The 15,270-nt window shown below is 37.9% G+C and overlaps 1 protein-coding gene across 2 annotated transcripts in view; it reads left to right on the top strand.

Annotated features, from left to right (window-relative positions):
• LOC145984138 (ubiquitin-conjugating enzyme E2 N-like) overlaps positions 1-15,270 on the top strand; it is a 107,768-nt gene that overhangs the window by 35,757 nt on the left and 56,741 nt on the right. The window contains exon 1 of one of the 2 annotated variants that reach the window (XM_083117583.1): positions 13,329-13,436. The exons of the other annotated variant lie outside the window; for it this stretch is intronic. Within the exon in view, the coding sequence (XP_082973709.1) occupies positions 13,407-13,436 (30 nt within the window). The 5' untranslated portion in view covers positions 13,329-13,406. Of the gene's footprint in view, positions 1-13,328; positions 13,437-15,270 lie in introns of those variants that run through there. 2 annotated transcript variants of the gene reach the window in all.

The raw sequence follows: 15,270 nt of genomic DNA on the forward strand, positions 1-15,270 counted from the left end.
GTACCCAGGATTTTGTTTGAGGAAGGGGCCAGATCCGAAAATGTGTTCATTATATGTAATATATGTATGTATGTGAGTGTGTGTGTATACGTACCGTAAATATATATATATATATATATATTTGGAATTTGAATTTGAATTAATTTTTTTGGGTGCGTCAGCACTGAGGCTATTTTGCACCCGTCACACTATACGGGGTCCAGCCCCTTATCATAACAAAAATAAAAGCGTGTCTGAAACAGTGGCGTATGCTGGTTTTAACTAGTGGGTAATCTCCGACACTTGATTCATCCACCCACTCCTGAAGTCTCCCTGCAAATTTACCTCAACATCCATACAGGATTTATGAATATATGTGTCAAAAATTTTACCTTATTGTTGCGACCACTGTCGAATAATTGTTGTGATTGCACTTGCAGTTAATCTAAGTTTAGAATTTCAAATGATAAAACAAGAGAATATAATAAATCTATAAGAAAAAACCTGTAACAAAGAATATGAAAGGAATGCGGTAGTGAAATAAAAACCCTCAATATTAATTTAAGTGTAAAATTCAAGTTACCCCAGTACCCAGTCACTCGTGCATTCCCGATTTTTGTTTTTATACACGGAAGTTTAAGTTCAAGATCTATGGTACAAGAGATGCTACTGACCTACCTACATTAACTATTTGAAATTTCTCCGGAAAAGATCCCGTTCCAAATATTTTCGCACGCAAATATTGTATTATATCCATTCATTGCCTTTAACTTCAGTGAACACAGCACTAGCACAAATACTAAACCACTAACAGCTAAACAAATATTAAATTCTCGAATCGCTACAACACGCATTCAATTCCCTGCGCCAATCTTCTATTGTGGTTCCTTCCTGCTTGACACAGAATTAAATTCCCTATGGATGTTGAAAAATTCCCTTTCCCAACTTTATATTCCCTGCGATGCGCGAGGTTCTATAAGTTGGAATCATTGCGTTTTTTGTTTATATATTTTACATTCAAACATCTTTTATCATTATGATCATTGTTAATCTAAAGAGGGGGGAAAAGCAACTTAAATTACCTAATATATGTGTACATATATATATAATTTATTTCTGATAGCCACCCAGCGTCGAATAACATGGGTACCTGGGGGAAACCCTGGGGGGTAAAGGCGGTCAGGGGCGTGATGCTGATCACATCACCCCCACTCATGACCGGATCAAGAAAGTGTGGGGCGTTACCCCCACACCCCCTATGCGCCTTCATGGCGTGGTGCTAAGCACAGGGGAACACTTTACCTTCTTCTTTTTTTTTAGCTTTCCCTTTTAAAAATTATTTATTTCTGTGAAAGAAGTACTCTCACTGGTTTTGAAGGCTACAAAGAAAGTAATCACGCATTTTAAAATACAAAAATGAAAAAAGTAAGCATATAAATAGTTTAATTACTTCATTAATCGATTGATTAAACTGTTATTTGACGTCGCTTTTCTGTCACTTTTGGCTAATCACTACGAGTGATGATATGACATTGATGAAGGAACATTTACAAAGAACACCCATGCCTAGACCGGTATTCGAACCCTGGAGCTCTGGTGTCGTAGGGAGCTGTGCTAACACTCCGCAATGGAGGTCGGTGTAATAGTTTTTTTTTTCTTTGACAATATCTGTTGAAATAGCAGAGATCAGGAAGACAGAAGCAAACGTAAAATGAGAATTTTCATAGAATTGGTTCGCAAATGTTGTTCAGATTTCTCTGTTTCTCGCGCATTTTCAGATGTATTTTCTCTTCTTTCCTTTTCAGTACGTAATTTGTGAACCCAAAACCTGTTTCCTGATAAATTTCCCTGTCGTAAACAACACAGCTCCTACGATACAAAGGCCATCGGGGAAGAATGGCAGAAGAGGGTGCCAGCCAAGGGAACGGCAAAGGCTCTGGGGTGGAGAGTGCGACCGATGGACTCTTTCCAGAAGGAGCTTACCCTTGCCACGGAATAACCGCGCCTGAGAAGCAGTGTTTCCTTCCCCTCCCGTCAAGGGTTTTAAAGGGAGCCGGTGGAATCTCACCCTGACGTCACCAGATTCCACCAGCTGGAGAAAAAGCCTCACGGACATTCCGCGGCAAACGGTTGAAAACATTCGCGCGCTGGAAGCAAAGAAATATGTGATTCAATGATTGGTTCGGAAGAATATTGAGAAGAAATAAAAAACAACTTTTTAAAAAATTATAGCCGGGTCATCTCCGATTACCTAGGTGACCCAGAGTATACGCCGCTGGTCTGAAAACTAAAATTTCCTTACCTTGGTTAAAAAAGCTGAGGCTAGAAAGGACGCTCGGCACAAATAAGGACAAAACACAAAACTACACAGAATTATACTGGCCATGGGGCCAGTCGCCAGAGCCTCGTTAGTCTGCAGTCCATGGTGTACTAATTGGAAGTGAGGTTGACTATTGGGTGCACTACGTGGAAGGAGCATCCCTTACACCCCATATATATATATATATATATATATATATATATATATATATATATATATATATATATATATATATATATATATGAAAGAGAGGGAGAGAGAGAGATTACAAAATAGTTGAAATGTTATGTTTAAAGGTTTTTTAAGTGTTAGATTTTTTTATTTTATTCTTGTTTCCTGTTAATAATTATGAATAAGATTTCATACTTATATCAGTCTCGTCTTCGTGTTTTATCTTTATTTTCTATATGTTGCTAAGGCCCGTACCCAGGATTTCTTTGATGGAGGGGCGGGGTAGATCTGAATATGTGGAACAAAGAGAAGGTCTGAAAAGCTCTAAGGTTGATTGAATTAGGTTATTTTAGGTTGCTTTTCTGCCAAGTTTGTCTAATCGCGACGACCAGATTGAGCGATGATATGATGAAATTGATGAACGAACACTCCCAAAGAACACCCGTACACAGGCTGAGAATCGAAGCAAGAGACCCTTGAGTCGTAGCGCGCTTTGCTAATCACTCCGCCACGGGGGTCGAAGAAATGCTGTTGGGGTATTAAATGTTACCATCAATTCTATGGCAATATTACATCTAGAAAAGAAAACGTATAATTGTAGTTACAACATTATGGTTCAAAGTAAGAGAAAAATTCAACTCACCGATACACCCCCTCACCTCATCCCAACAATTAACTACACAGTCTCTTACAGACAAATATGTCACACAGTTAGTGCGCCGGACCCTGTGGCCGAGTGGTGCCGGACCCCGTGGCTGAGTGGTTGCCGGACCCCATGGCCGAGTGGTTAGCTCATCGCGTTGCAACGCTAGGGGTCCCGGGTTCGAATCCCGCTGGGCGTTGGATGTTTGTGTTTGTCCGAATAATGATAACCAATGTGAATACAGTGAAACTTGACATGTGTGAAAGATTGTGAAAATGTGTGAATGACGGGGGATACTGCCGAATAGGGGTATTCCTTTTTTTTTTTTTTTAAAAAAAAAAAAAGGTGGTTCGCTCACCGCGCTGCGACGCCAAGGGTCCCGGGTACGAATCCCGCTCGGGCTTGGCTTCATCAATTTCATCATTTCATCACTCATCCCCATCTTCATAAATTAGCGAAGAGGCACAAAACGCAAAGTAAAAGAAACTAAATCAATCAATCATTCAGTTAGTGCTTATTATTTACATTCAATTCTTCGAAGTATGCAAATAGTTCTGTGTTATGCAACTTTACAATGTTTTCAAATTTCCATTAATTTTCTTATATCAGTGCCGTTGAAAAGTCATGATAATTCTATGTTTACAAAATAATATATTTATAAATTAAATGCTGCATATTAGCAGTTATTATTGCAGTAAAGAACATGTCTAAATGTGAGTTAACAAAAAAGAGAAACATTTTCGTATCACGATTGCAGTTCGAAAAATGAACAGGGATTAAAAGTAATGGATTGTCCCGACTAAATCGGTAAATCGGACGTTTGGTAGCCTTGCATAAATTGTTATATAACTAAAACTACCAAATATTGCAGACTGCAGACTTCTACACAACAAACACATTCATTTATGCAAGAACAAAATTGAAAATTTAAAAATTTGCAAAATCGTCGATGTTATTTTCGTAGGTCTTCGATATTATTTTTATAGGTTCACATTTAAATATTTCATGGCTCGAAGGGGGGGCATGGCCCCTCCCCTGGGTACGGGCCTGATTGAAACATCCCCTACTTTGATTTGTTGTGTCAATCATCGTTAGCAGCGCCACGATCTGGATCCAGGGATGCGAATAGGGAGCTAAGCTTACCATGAGGGGAAGCGATCTGTATTTCATTAGGAAAAAAAACACGATATGTGTAGTTATATACTCACACACAGGTTGTCGCAAAACAACTTCAACAACGCTTGGGTACAGGTACATATCATAAAAGCAAGTAACTTTTCCTGGTAAACTTTACCTCGAAAGCGCTTAGTTTCTGTGTTATAAGAGCTTAAAATCTAATCTGTATTTATGCAACGCAACACAGCAAACGACCGCTGTGACATAACTTGCAGGGGCGTGTGACAGGGTTGCCACTAGCGTTACTTGGCAGTCTTGCCTGAGCAAAATACATTTTCATTTTTTCATTTATTGATTTGCTTTATATTACTTCGCTTTTGTGCCACTTTTGTCTAATTTGCGAAGATGGGGATTATGATAATATGATGAAATTGATGAATGGGCACTCACAAACAACACCCATGCCCAGGCCTGGATTCGAACCCGGGCACCCTGATGCCGCCACGGGGGCCGGCAAATATAAAAGAATGATGATACTTGCAATGTTGTAAGAAGTATTGGCAGTACTTACAAACTGACCAAGACAAAGAATTTCCAATAAATGGGGACTGAAATTCAAGAATGTTCATTCTAAAAAGTCTCCATCGTGTTTCGACTGTCATGCAATATCAATAGTATGAATCTTCGTACTACAACATATATTTGCAACATTTACATACATATGTAATCAAGGTGGACCAAAAATGTGGAAACACCACTATAAAAGACCAGACGATCTCATACAAACAAACCAATCCAATGTCGCGAACATGATGTAGGACATGCTACCAAGCCGCCTTCTTGGATTCAGTACCATTTTCGTAAATGGAAAGGCGGGATATTAAAATGGGCTGGAATTTCACTAGAAACACTAAGGTGTGCTCCTTTTTTATCGTAACTTCATGTTCTCACGTAACTGGTTCTTTTCTGTAGTGGGTCAACAGTGCGGAACCACTCCTTAGTATTAGTAGCCCCCCCCTAAATAACTTTGACATTTGCGAAATGAAAAATGTTACTCTTTATTGCTTTGCTTCTCAGGTCCAAGGAGGTTAACAAAAGTTGTAAATTTTAATAAACCTGAATATTGTGAGTGCCCTCCTTGCCCCCTCCAAGTTATGCCTATGCAGATAGCCTAATCGAGAGTGTGTTCACACTGGGATTCGAATCACTGAGCAATGTAGTCACGGACACTACCGGCTTGTAATGAATACATTGACGTTCAATGGAATCGTTACAAGCCGGCAGTATCCGTGACTGTACCAATGATAAACATTGTTTTGATGCGTCAGCACAGTGACTGTTTCTATCCACCACACAATATAGGAGAATAAGAGTAAATTATTTTAAAATTTTAAGTTATTGAAGGACAGGGCTAATAAATTAAAATACAATATACGTGACTCTGGGTCCAGAAGCAATAAACTATATAACCTGTAACAATACTTTACCTCCTTGCAATCAGGCAACTTGATAATAGCCGGGAGCAAGCTGACTCAATACTCAATGCACTGGTCAGGAAATTAATTAAGTAACCTGCCTTTCAAGTGCAACAGACTGTGATAATTGTCTGATATTCCCTGAAATAAAATTGATGAAATGGTTTATATTAGTGTGTACCATTATAATTTAATTTTGTAATTTTATATTGAATGTATTATCTTGCAACCAACTTGTTGAGAATTTGAATTTATTTTAAGGGGGAGTCGCCCGATGACGTTGCATGTGTTACATTACCCAAGAACTTCAAAGAACGAGTTCTGCTATTTTTATTGCAAAAACAACAGTTGAGCATTACCCTTGTACGGCTAAGCAACAACAAGAACCAAGTAAAACCCTGTAATTTGCGAACACTTAACTGGCACAACGAATATTTCAAATTGTGTATAAGTTATTTTAGTCTCGTTTTAGAAAAATGCTTATGTACACGCGTGTATATGAGCGTGCGTCCGCTCGCGCGTGTGTTACTGTGCCTTCCTTTGTATTCTCTTTTAAAATCTCATTACTTTTTCATTTATGTTAATTTCGTTCGTTATATAATTGTTTATAGTGTCATAAATACATGTATTGTAACTTTTAATTTAGGTGGTAGAGCAGCCTAAGGCTGAACCTGCCCCTGTAGTAAATAAATATTTTTTTTTATTCAGTGGCGTAGTGGCCGCCCCCACAATGCGGAGTATTGGCGAGGTGTAGGGGCCTGCCATGTTCTCTCTCTATGCCCCTGAATTTTTATATAATCTCAGAAATTGGACAAATTGTATTGCTAATTAAAAAAATCGATTTACGAAACAGAAATCTGGTTTCCAGTAACATATCATACGATGATATCTACGATAATAAGCACAACGTGTCTACAGGTATGAATCCAATAGAAAGTTTCAGTTGCTGAACTTATTGTGGTTTTACGTGTGATATTTAAAAACCTCACTTCCCACCAATATTTTCAAGGGGGCTCAAGCCTTTCCATGTTCACATAAGAGCTGGTTAAATTTACCACATTGTCCACACCTTTTAAGTGTTAATTCAAAGGGACCAAAAAACTTAATATGAGGTGGGGCGCAGGAGGCAATTATTGCCCTAAGGGCCAGTACATCATCGTCTGTCCCCCAGGCTAGGGCGTATCCAGGGGGTGGGTCCAGGGGTCCCGGACCGCCCCAAATTTCTTTCATTTTTTTGAAAATATTCAGCATATTTCCCGATGAGACACTGATGTAGCAGATATGGAAAAAAAATCTCTGTGTGCATGGTTTGTCGATTCTGACAATAACATCCACTAACGTTTCACACTAGAAACGTAGCCAGGAGGCCTCGGGTGGATGAAGCCCCCAGAAATCCTACTAATATTTAAATTAAATAGTGTATAATGCTAATTAATTTTACTTCCTTAGCAGGATTAGACATATTGTGTAACAAGTTGTAACGTACTGAGAAATTCATCTTCAGGACTTTTATCCCACACTTTTTCGACTTTAGATGGCGGCTTCTGATAAGGGATGAGCCCCTCCGGAATTAAAAATTCTGGCTACGGTCCTGCTGGGTAGTGATATATCAGCTGAAATTCTGATTTCAGTTCTTCTTAAGTGTCACAAACTTGCCCTTGACATAAAAGAAAAAAATAATAGGCCAAGGTTACGATGGTGCAAGTAATAGGAGTGGCAGAGGTATGCATTCACGAATACAACAACAGTACCCAAAATGAATGTGTGTACACTGTGGCAGTCATTAGTCATTTGGCATAAATTTAGCCCTGGCTTCAGCCATGTCTAACTCCACCGTGAGAAACTGTTTTGGTACAGTATGTGAAATTTGTTTTGTATTTTAGAATAATACATGTAATGGTAAAGTACTAAAAACAATGTATTGCATTATGTACCAAACAGTAAAGAAAAAATAACTATTGTCAGTGTGCGAAACACGATTTCTAGAATATCATGATTAAATTCGCGTTTTTGTTAAATTTCTTCAACCTTAATAGTTATGTGGAGCTGCCCAACTGAATCATCACAAGCAAGTGATCTTTTTTCGGCAGTTGAAAAGGGGACTTCCTTAATTACACTATTTATCTGTGAAATGCTTTTCAATTTGACTATGCAGTTGTCAAAGAATTTAGAGAGCCCTCATCACGATTTAATCTCTGCTCTTATGCATGAGATGTCACAGAATAGCTTCAGAGACTGCTGGATATTTCAGATGAAGAGTTTAGCCTAATATTGCAAACTGCTTTTGAAATTCAATTCTGAAATTGCGATTATAAGAATAACAAAACACGAAACAAAACGAGATAACCGTCCTCGTACTATTGTAGAGGAAACTTTCCACAGGAATCTTTTCATTCCTTCTGCCGATGACTTAATAAGTAGCTAATCTGACAGACAGATTTCTCAATATTCATGACGTTTTGTCCTCATTCGAAATTCTCCTGCCAAAAAAATCTCCCCAGCATGTAGATAAATTAGAACTCAAGTGAAGTGTTCAGTAAAGCTTGTCAGTAATAGGATAGTAGTAGACACACTGTCATAATTAAATACTTTATGGGGCTTATGGCATGATCGGGGGGGGGGGGGCATTGACCTTGGGGAAGGGCACCCCTGGTTGGCATCCCTTTAAATGTTATTTCTGGATACACCCCTGCCCGCAGGGTATACATCTTATGAGTGAAATGTCACCATTATTTGGGGAGATTTTTTTAAAGTTAATTTTTCGGTACTTTAATATTATACGGACTACCTCCAAATCGTATTCCGCCAAATACGATTCCCACTTATGTAACCTAACCTAACCTAACCAACCAGGGCCTCCATTTTGCGCAGTCGCCTTGTAATCAAGGGGTCCTGGGTGGAGACACACGGCACAGTGGTATCGGATCCCACTTTAAACCGTAGGTCTAGTCCCGATTAGCCTTACTGTGCATAAAATGGACTTAAAACACCAACTCAAACAAAGAAATAACCTTAACGAACGACTCATGTTCGCGAGGGGAATATAATTTAACGTAGACAAATGAGGTAGTCCGTATAATACTAAAGTACCAATTTTTCTTCGATATTGAAATGTTGTGGATATTTCTGTCGAACCAGTTCATCTTTTCCAGTATGTCATGGTTGTGTGATCTACAGAGGTCGATGTGGAAATTCCTAGGTATGAGAATACTTGCTCGGGTTTGGGGGTAGAAGGGAGGATCATTGTATGGATCAACATGGAGGCGATGAAGTGAGTACAGGATGATTATGCAAATTATTTTAGTTGGAGGGGATGCTTTACGAAAATTTTCTTAACTGGGAGATATATCATCCCCTACGTCCCTCTCCATACACACTACGAGCATTGATGCTCTTTTGATAAAACAGGTCTTGTTTCATGAAGAAATGGCATCGTTAAAATTATGATTAATAATATCGATATCCACTAACATGAAAATTAAACATCATGCCTGTGTGGCAATAACCTTTTAGGTGTAAAGTCCTTCCGATCAGCCTTTCATTGAGTGATGCATTTTCAGTGAATAGAGTCCCATCGCGGCTCTGTTATCTATTTTTAATACTGGAATCCGTGCTATTTTCTGTAAATTCTCATTGACCTTGTGTTTCAGGGCTATCACCCGACAATCTAGAGATCCAGTTCAACCCCCAAAACTGAAATGGTAAGTTTGCTTGAAGGCGAATATGTGTAGCTCTTCAATATAATCTTGGCACGAAGCAGCCAGGAATGATTTTTGGGTCTGAAGACGCACCCACCTCAAAGTCCAAAAAACAGAAGTACTTATACTATCCTTTAAACAATTCCTCCCAAACAGTATATTTTCGAATATATGTGTAAGAATTATTCATGCAATCTTTATTATATATATATATATATATATATATATATATATATATATATATATATATAATGTATCAAGAGACAAAACATCATGTACTCCATATTTATTTAGCTCCTGGCCTGGACATGGATGTTTGTGAGTGTCCATTCATCATATCATCACTCATCCCCATCTCCGCAAATTAGCCAAAAGTGGCACAAGAAGCGAACGAAAATACAGCAAATCAACAAATCCATATTTCGCCACGTGAAACCTGCTCCCACCCCCTCTTCCAAGAAAGAATCCTGGCTGTGACACTGTGTTCAAGTAAAAGAAAATATATCCCTTCCAGCTATTTATCAGAGACTCAGACCATCGTGATGTAGTTTCCATAAGTTAATCTACAGATATATAAGTCGATAATAAAATATGGGAAGGTAAGTATTGGGGTGGCTCCCAAAATTTTCCTTGACGGCGCCCACAGAAAACTGCGCTACGCTATTCTACAATGGACATTTCCACTCAATTTTTTTACAACAATTTTAAAAACTACACCTTGGAAAAATGACCCCTGCAAGTTCTCGCGTTTCTCTGCGTCCAGTTTAAGGCAGAAACGAGACTTCCAAAGTTGCGAGACTAGCGTTGCGCTGAAAACACGCCGCCGCCATGTTACTACGTCACTCCTTAGGGATGGGAGAGCTCGATTGTCGTCTGCTTCGAGCGTCCAGTTCCGGATGGGTAGCCCACAGTGAGCGAACACGTGCAGCAGTTTTACAAATTTGTACCGATTTAAATAATGGAAGAAAGAGCAATAGGAGAAAGGAAAGCTATGCTTTGTAATGATCATTCATCTATGAAATATCCGTGCTGCTCACGTGCAAGATAAATGAATGGGTTCAACTGCGTGTGTGTTCTCAGGCCATGCGAAAAATATTGCTTATAAAATTGGTTGCTGACCAGACACTCAAAAATATTTTTGAAACTTATATTTATCAATATTTACCGTAACCTATGTAGTGCAAAATAGGAATTTTCACATTCTTCACTTTATTTATAAAGCCTATTTAACTTTCTTTTCCATAAAGCAATTTCAGTTTGTGTTCCATTTCTGTTGCGCAAATTATGATCAAATGTTTTTGTGCAGATCAGAGAAAATACACTGAGAAGATTACATTAGTTGCACAGTACATATCTATACTTAGTTTATGTATAATCATTACAAGGAAATAATGTGTATAACCATGGGCGTATTTAAGGGGGATTCAACGGGTCCAACCCCCCTCTTTTTTTGGTTCACTAAAATTACCAATTTGCTTGTTCTATCCGCTTGTTCATAAAAAATTCCTTAAATTAGAGACGTATAGGACGGGATACGGATGGGAAGGAAATTTCGTAATTCCACACACGAGATGGGACTGCAGACCAATAGCTGCAATTTCCTGATAGTTTCGGAATTTCTGCGATAAGAAACTGCATTGAGACTGTCAAATCAGTTATTTTTTCCCCTTCGAATCATATTAAAGAAATTTGGTTCTTAAAAACGTAGTGACACAAGATGAACAGAAAAGTATCAATACTTCATGACTACAAACACACAACTTTGTCGGGTCCAACATCCTCTCCCCCCATGCTCCCCAACAAGCTTCCGGCCAGCAGTGTCCTGGATTTTCACTTACGAAATAAAGCAACCCTAATCATACCAAAAATTGATCCATCCCCCCCCCCGTGAACTATATATACGCCCATGTGTATAACAATATCCCATACTGAAATGGTACGATATAATTATTTTGAATTTTGTACTGCGAAAAAAGCCGCCTCATCTCATTACCCCGAACTCATTAATTGGTTGGTTCACAACTTCACCACTAAGGATCTTATCGAGACGAGACATGGCAGCGTTGGTCTCGTTCTCGTTGAGAGTTGTAAATGTCTGTCTCGTGTTTATTTGTAAATGTCTCATTGACAGTCTCGTCTCAATTTATAAACATCCGTCTCGGTTTGGGAGGGCAATTCTCGTTCTCGTCTCAAGTCTAGAAAAATATAGAATTAACAACGTATGCAAAGGCTTATCATTATAAATACAAAAAAAAAACCTTTCTTAATATTTTTGTTATTATTTTTTTTTTCTTTTTGACTCCTCGTTTCGACGGTACAGCCCTCGAAAACTAAATATTATCCTGCTTATATATGCAAACCAAACTGCAGATTCAGAATTACCAGGTATGAACTGGCGTTGTAATTATTATACACAAAATTAATGATTTATCTGAGGAAGTCGCATGTTCCAGGTTTGACTCTCGACCTGGGCATGACTGTTTCCTTGTGAGTGACATTTCATTGAACTGGAAATTGTTACATGGGAAGATGTTTGCTCGAGACTTTGGGGACAGCTAGGGGGATGCTTCTATAATATTAGTGTTGCTCACGAGACGAGGCATGTTCCGTCTCGTCTCATAAAAGGAGATGGGACAAGAACTAGTGAATGTTTTCGAAATGAGATGGGACAGAAGAGAAAGTTCGTCCCTTATCATGGCAGCTTGGGTGATACTTAGATTGTGCAGTTGGTGGTAGTGTGTGTGTGTGTGTGGGGGGGGGGGGGTACTCCTGCACCCCGACTTCGAATACTGCTTGTAGTTATTCATCTTCATTGTAGCGATTAGCCAAAAGTGGGAAGAAATGTGATGTTAGAGATGATACATAATAAATTAACCATGCGTTCTCATCGTTGCGGTTAAGCAAAGTGAACGGAAAAGCGACGTAAAAGTAGGCTAAATACAAAAATTTGCAATATATATATATATTAACTGAAGAAAACTGTCATTTACTGCAGGAAATTAAAAAAAAAACTCACCCTACTTTTTTATACCGTATCACCTCTTATATTGTAGAAATTGGCGTGTAAACCAGTGTGTTCTAAAAGTATTATCTTAAAATTTGTGAAGAAAATAATCGTAATTCCAGAAAAGGCATTCCTATAACATTAAGTTCTTGCCAGTCAGAACTAACCTATGTATTCGCAATGAACAAGGCTGTTCACGTGTTCAGCCATTGACTGTTACAAGGTTTGCTTTGTCACCCTAATGGGAAAACTCTCTACCGAGTGGCTGAATTATAGTAAATACTACTATACTGCTAGGGCATAATTCATCTCCAAGAAATGGAGCACAGATTTTTGCACTGGAAGTTGTAAGATACTTGTTTAACACAGTAACAAGTGAATTTGCTGTCGATTCCGCGACTTATGCTAAGTTGACGGGACGAGCAGAAGCCCCGCCTGCACGCATTTCTAAGTGATGACGTCAGAGGACCTCCTGTCTGTGGAGAGGACGTTTTCAAATCCGTGACGTAGTAGGTGAATTTCAGCAGTGTTTGAAGGCGTGTTTCTCGAGAACCGAAACAAATATCGCCGAGATATTTTGCACGTCTCATGTTTGTATCATTATCTGTAAAATGAATGGATTTAAAACGTTTTTCATGTCAAAGTGGAAATGTCCAATGGCAGATTTAACATTATCTGCGACGGTTGAAATTACTTTCCATTTGTTTAATTCTCCAACTAGGTTTCAATGCAGAAAAATTAAAGTGTCTTTCTGCCTTACTTAATAAGAAATAGCAAAATTCAGTAATTTGCATCAAATTAAAGCATAATGTTTTCAGGACTTAATTTACCGCGGTAAGTGAAGAGTTTGCCTTACGACATTTTCATACACGCACGACAAAAGCCGGCAAGTACCAATACGTCACGTCCGTTTAATGCAGCCATCATTTTTAGCGGTGCGGACAGTCTAGTAAATACTTCTAATTTGTAGCCCGCAATTTTTGTGTTTTAGGTTACTGATATGGCGGGTTTACCTAGACGAATAATCAAGGTAAGAATTTTTAACGGCAATACAAAATTATAGGATACGTCATACATTTTCAAGTTGCCAACAGACAGTGGCTTGTTGAATTCCTTAGGTAGAAAATTTTGTTTTACCTGCGTTCTGAGAGATGATCGTTAACGTGTTGATCATTTTAAATAATATAGAACAGTTTCTGACACGAATACTAAATGCTACAAAAGTATCATACCAACAACTTGATGTTAACAAAGTGACAGTATATATAAACGACGACAATTTCTAAACAACTTTGAATGCCTCATCATTCTAAAAATTTGGACTTACAGTTCATAAAGGTACTGTATTTGAACATATATCCTGCTCCCGTTGTGTTTTTCTATTGTGATATTTACATGTCACCATAAGAATGTCAGCTACGTTTTAGCCATACAAACATCACGGACGTGCATATTTTGCATATGTCACTTGGCAGAAACTATAGCCACACGAATACACTTATTTTGTTATTACACCCTCCTAACAATGACCGATAACGTACATATTAGAAAAGTTTAATTTCTGAACATGTATATACTGCTAAATTATGTAATTAATTTTAAGTAGACAATAATGAACATCAAAGAGAGTGGATCACGAATTTATAACAGTTAAGAAATGTCAGAATCAAAGAACTGCTTATTGCATTTCTTAAGAACTGTTGTACAATACTAATTCCTGAACTCAAATACAATACAGTATGCACATCAGAATACAGTTTTATTAAAATACATAATTTTTATTTTACAGTAGTAGTACATAATAATTTCAATAAACTGATCCATGATTTTTGACATTTCACGGACATATATGACGGGATAGTGGCATCTTCAGTACTTTTAATTGTGTCTTACTTGTGTGAAAATTGTGTACTCAGTGTAAGGTTTGAAGTAGTGTTTTTTTTTGTGTGTGTGTTGCTTGGTTCAGGTTTTAAAGTTGTTTATTTTGTTTGTTTTTTTACGACAGATTTTAAAATGAGAACGAGTCATAGATTTTGAAGAAAAAATAAATAAAAGTAATGACGATTTCCACATAATGGCTCGATTTCCTTTTGTTTTATTGCAATTTCATCATGCTATGTATGAATTTTTGGTAAAAATCTGATATTCCCCGGACACCTATAACTTCCTCGTTTTGTCAATTTTTGACATTTGTAGCCTACTTACCTATCTGCTTCACGGAAAATTCATTAAGGTGTATTTACATTTTTTGTCCCAGAATCGGTTGGAAATTTAAAGTAAAAAGTTATTTTTGTTTGAAATTTTTGAGTCCAAATTTCCCACATACTGCGGAGTTTCAGCGATTACTTACTGCATATTTCCTTGACACTGTTTTGTCACTTTCATATACTTCTATATAATACTGTACTTGCAAATAACCATTCATTTATTATCTGTCTTAGTTACGAACTGACCCTCCTACCTCAGTTTGTTCACCATGCGGTGTTCAAATGTGTACTTTCTTCTTGCCACCAAAATGTTGAATATTTTGTTCAATAAATGCTTTCGAAGTTAGGTTAGGTGGGTCAGGTTTAGTTAGCTTACCATTTTCATAATTGGACTTTTTCGAAATTAAAACTGGGCTGATTAGTTTCAGTAAGGTTCCAATTGACTTTTACATTCATTCCCACTAGTCTACAATACTTACTGTTGCTTCTATCAATGGAGAAGGAATGCTTTGTCCATGGGAAGCGTGCATGCTTGTGTAAGGTAATTTTAAATTGTTTTTGTTAATAGTTTACTATTGTTCGGACAGATTTCTTCATTTCTACAGAAGAAACTACTTACCGTAATAAGTTCCTGTAGTATTGTCTAACATCGAGAAG

Source organism: Lepisma saccharinum, chromosome 2, assembly GCF_977018435.1.
Source record: "Lepisma saccharinum chromosome 2, izLepSacc3.1, whole genome shotgun sequence".
In the NCBI taxonomy this organism is placed as follows: Eukaryota; Metazoa; Arthropoda; class Insecta; order Zygentoma; family Lepismatidae; genus Lepisma; species Lepisma saccharinum.